Below are 2,517 nucleotides of genomic sequence, written 5' to 3' on the forward strand. Positions count from 1 at the left end.
ACGATGAAAAATGCCACTTTAAGAAACGAACGATTTGGTATCATACTATTGGTGCATGACATTATGAAACGACGACAAACGCTATAACCTATCCAAATATTATATACATCAAAACGATATAATACAACACAATACAATACTATACGATATATTTTGAAATGATACATAACAACCATCTAAACAAGATGTAAAGTTGCTCTGCTTGAAATTTTCTGGTGTCAGTTTAATAATGTTTCTAACATTGGAGATGAATTCCATGCTCGCATTAAATAACGATTAATGAATTTAATTGAAGTGCACCCTTAAAAACAAAATACATCTAAAATCACATGAATGATACTTATCGTATCAAGAGACCTACAACTTCTTGGATATCATGCTTATTCGTGGAACCATTATATTTTCTCCACTCCATATAGATGCACTAGCAAAAATCATTACCACCCCTCATCCTGTGCATAAAAATAACTATTGTATTGGTTTGTCTTTGTATCTCTGGCAATTCAATATCAAAGTCCACTGCTGTGGCAAATCAATATCAAAGACATTATGTCTACTGACTAATTGAGCCATCAATCTCTATATAACATGTTTTTCCAATATTCTATTCGGCATTATCTTGTTAATTCAGTCACAAAGGCTAGGCTAAAACCCTGAAATATCACATTAAAGTTTAAAATCTTTTAATAGTTTGAGGATTTAAATTCTTGAAAGTGGTAAAATTGTATATAACGGATTATGTCAAACAACTTAGAGTGTCTAAAAGAAGGAAATGAAAGAAACAAAAGTATATAAATTAATATGAAGGGGGTAGAAGAAACAACAATTTCCTTTACAACAAATTTTATGGATGCTGAAAGAAGGCTACATAGATATATTTGTGATAAACAATTTTCTTGGAAGAGTAAAAAGCTTTTAAAATGGAGACATAAAAAATCATATTAATGCATCTGATCAAGATAAGATACACTCAAGAAAAAATTATCATTTATATTTTTTAATACATTCTGAATCATAAAAAGACTAACTAGCTAGGCTCCTGAACCATCCAACAGCAGTAGTAGTTATTTCAAGGACCAAATATTCTCCACAAGATTTAGCAAAACACCAACCCAACTCACACGGTGTACTCGTTCATAAATTTCATGTATATCAACTTTTCTCCAATCTTTCTTTGCAATGTCATATAAGAACATGTCCAAAACAGTACATAAAGGCAATGCAATCTCTCCCTTGGGGTTGGTTTTAAATAAAGGCAAATATTTCGTGTTTATCAACTCTGATGGTAGCGCAATTATATGCTTCACCCATGTCTCAGTTTCACCAGTACCATTGAGAACATACAAACTAACCTTGCCTCCAGAATTGCTTTGATCTACAAGTGCAACTTGTCCGTTTATTTCTACTATATTTGGTGGAGATTTTGAAGCCCATACCCCATCAGGCGACAAGATCATTCTAATTAACTTTTCATTTTTAACACTGAATGCAGCTATATTGTAAGACTCTGAAAGCCTATTTACACAATACGTGACTCCATCAATATAAACAAAACTGTATGCAGGGAAAATGTTGGCGCAGTCAGGAATTTCCCTCCACAATTTGTCCACCCCGATAGTGTAAATCCAATATCTCACTTTACCTGAATCTCGATCATCTAGCAAATACTGTGCCTTGATTACTTTATATTTCTTGGTGGTGGAATCAAAACCCAGGGAGCAACAAGTGATTGAAGATTGTTGATAAGGAAGAAAGATATGTTCTTGTGTAAAAGGATTACTAACAGCAACATCTCCATCAAAGTTCCATAGACAAACTAGGCCATTGGTAGATGCCAGAGAGTGAAGCTTACTGAAACGTGACTGATTCAAGTATTGAATGACATCTTTGCTAGTCGTCAAAGATGAGCAACTTACATGAAATTGAGCCGTGGAAAACTTTTGATGTGCTTCAATAAATAAGGGTTCTGATATAAGGGAGCAAAAGGATTTCGAAACACACCTAAAACGCATTAGAGACTTGGCAGGAACCTGTTTTAGAATTTCAAAGATCATCTCGTGCGGAATACATAAATTACCAATGGCAACAATCTTCTTTTTCTTCATGTATACTTGGTTGTGGAAAGATCAAGGTATTATGTGAAAAGTGATAGCATAAAGGTGTGGTTGAGTTGGAGTCGGGGTTTGTATACTGTTTAGGTTATTCCCTTTGTTTTTGCTGGCGGCCAAAAAGCTATGTTGGTAGGGTTCATTATCTATTGGAAAAGGATTGTGAAGAACGGAAAAAGGGAAATTATTGTCTATTATAGGGTGCATAATATATCGCAAATATAACCTACCAAGAATACAAATACTATTGTTAGGATCGGGAATCCGGGTAGTGCGGAATATAGCTAAACAACGGTATAATTGCAATAACAAAGACAATGGAAGTTGATAACAATGACAATTAAAGTAGATGAAGAAGACACAAATTTAACGTGGTTCGGTCAAAGTGACCTATGTCCACAAGCGGAGA

The 2,517-nt window shown here is 34.2% G+C and overlaps 1 protein-coding gene across 1 annotated transcript; it reads right to left on the reverse strand.

The window, feature by feature from the left end:
• Positions 1-1,064: 1,064 nt before the first annotated feature.
• LOC107783460 (putative F-box protein At1g32420) lies at positions 1,065-2,105 on the reverse strand. The gene has a single exon (XM_016604433.1). The coding sequence runs from the start codon at positions 2,103-2,105 to the stop codon at positions 1,065-1,067; it is 1,041 nt and encodes a 346-aa protein (XP_016459919.1).
• Positions 2,106-2,517: the final 412 nt, after the last annotated feature.

The sequence above is a fragment of the Nicotiana tabacum genome, chromosome 21 (genome assembly GCF_000715075.1).
Source record: "Nicotiana tabacum cultivar K326 chromosome 21, ASM71507v2, whole genome shotgun sequence".
Classification (NCBI taxonomy): Eukaryota; Viridiplantae; Streptophyta; class Magnoliopsida; order Solanales; family Solanaceae; genus Nicotiana; species Nicotiana tabacum.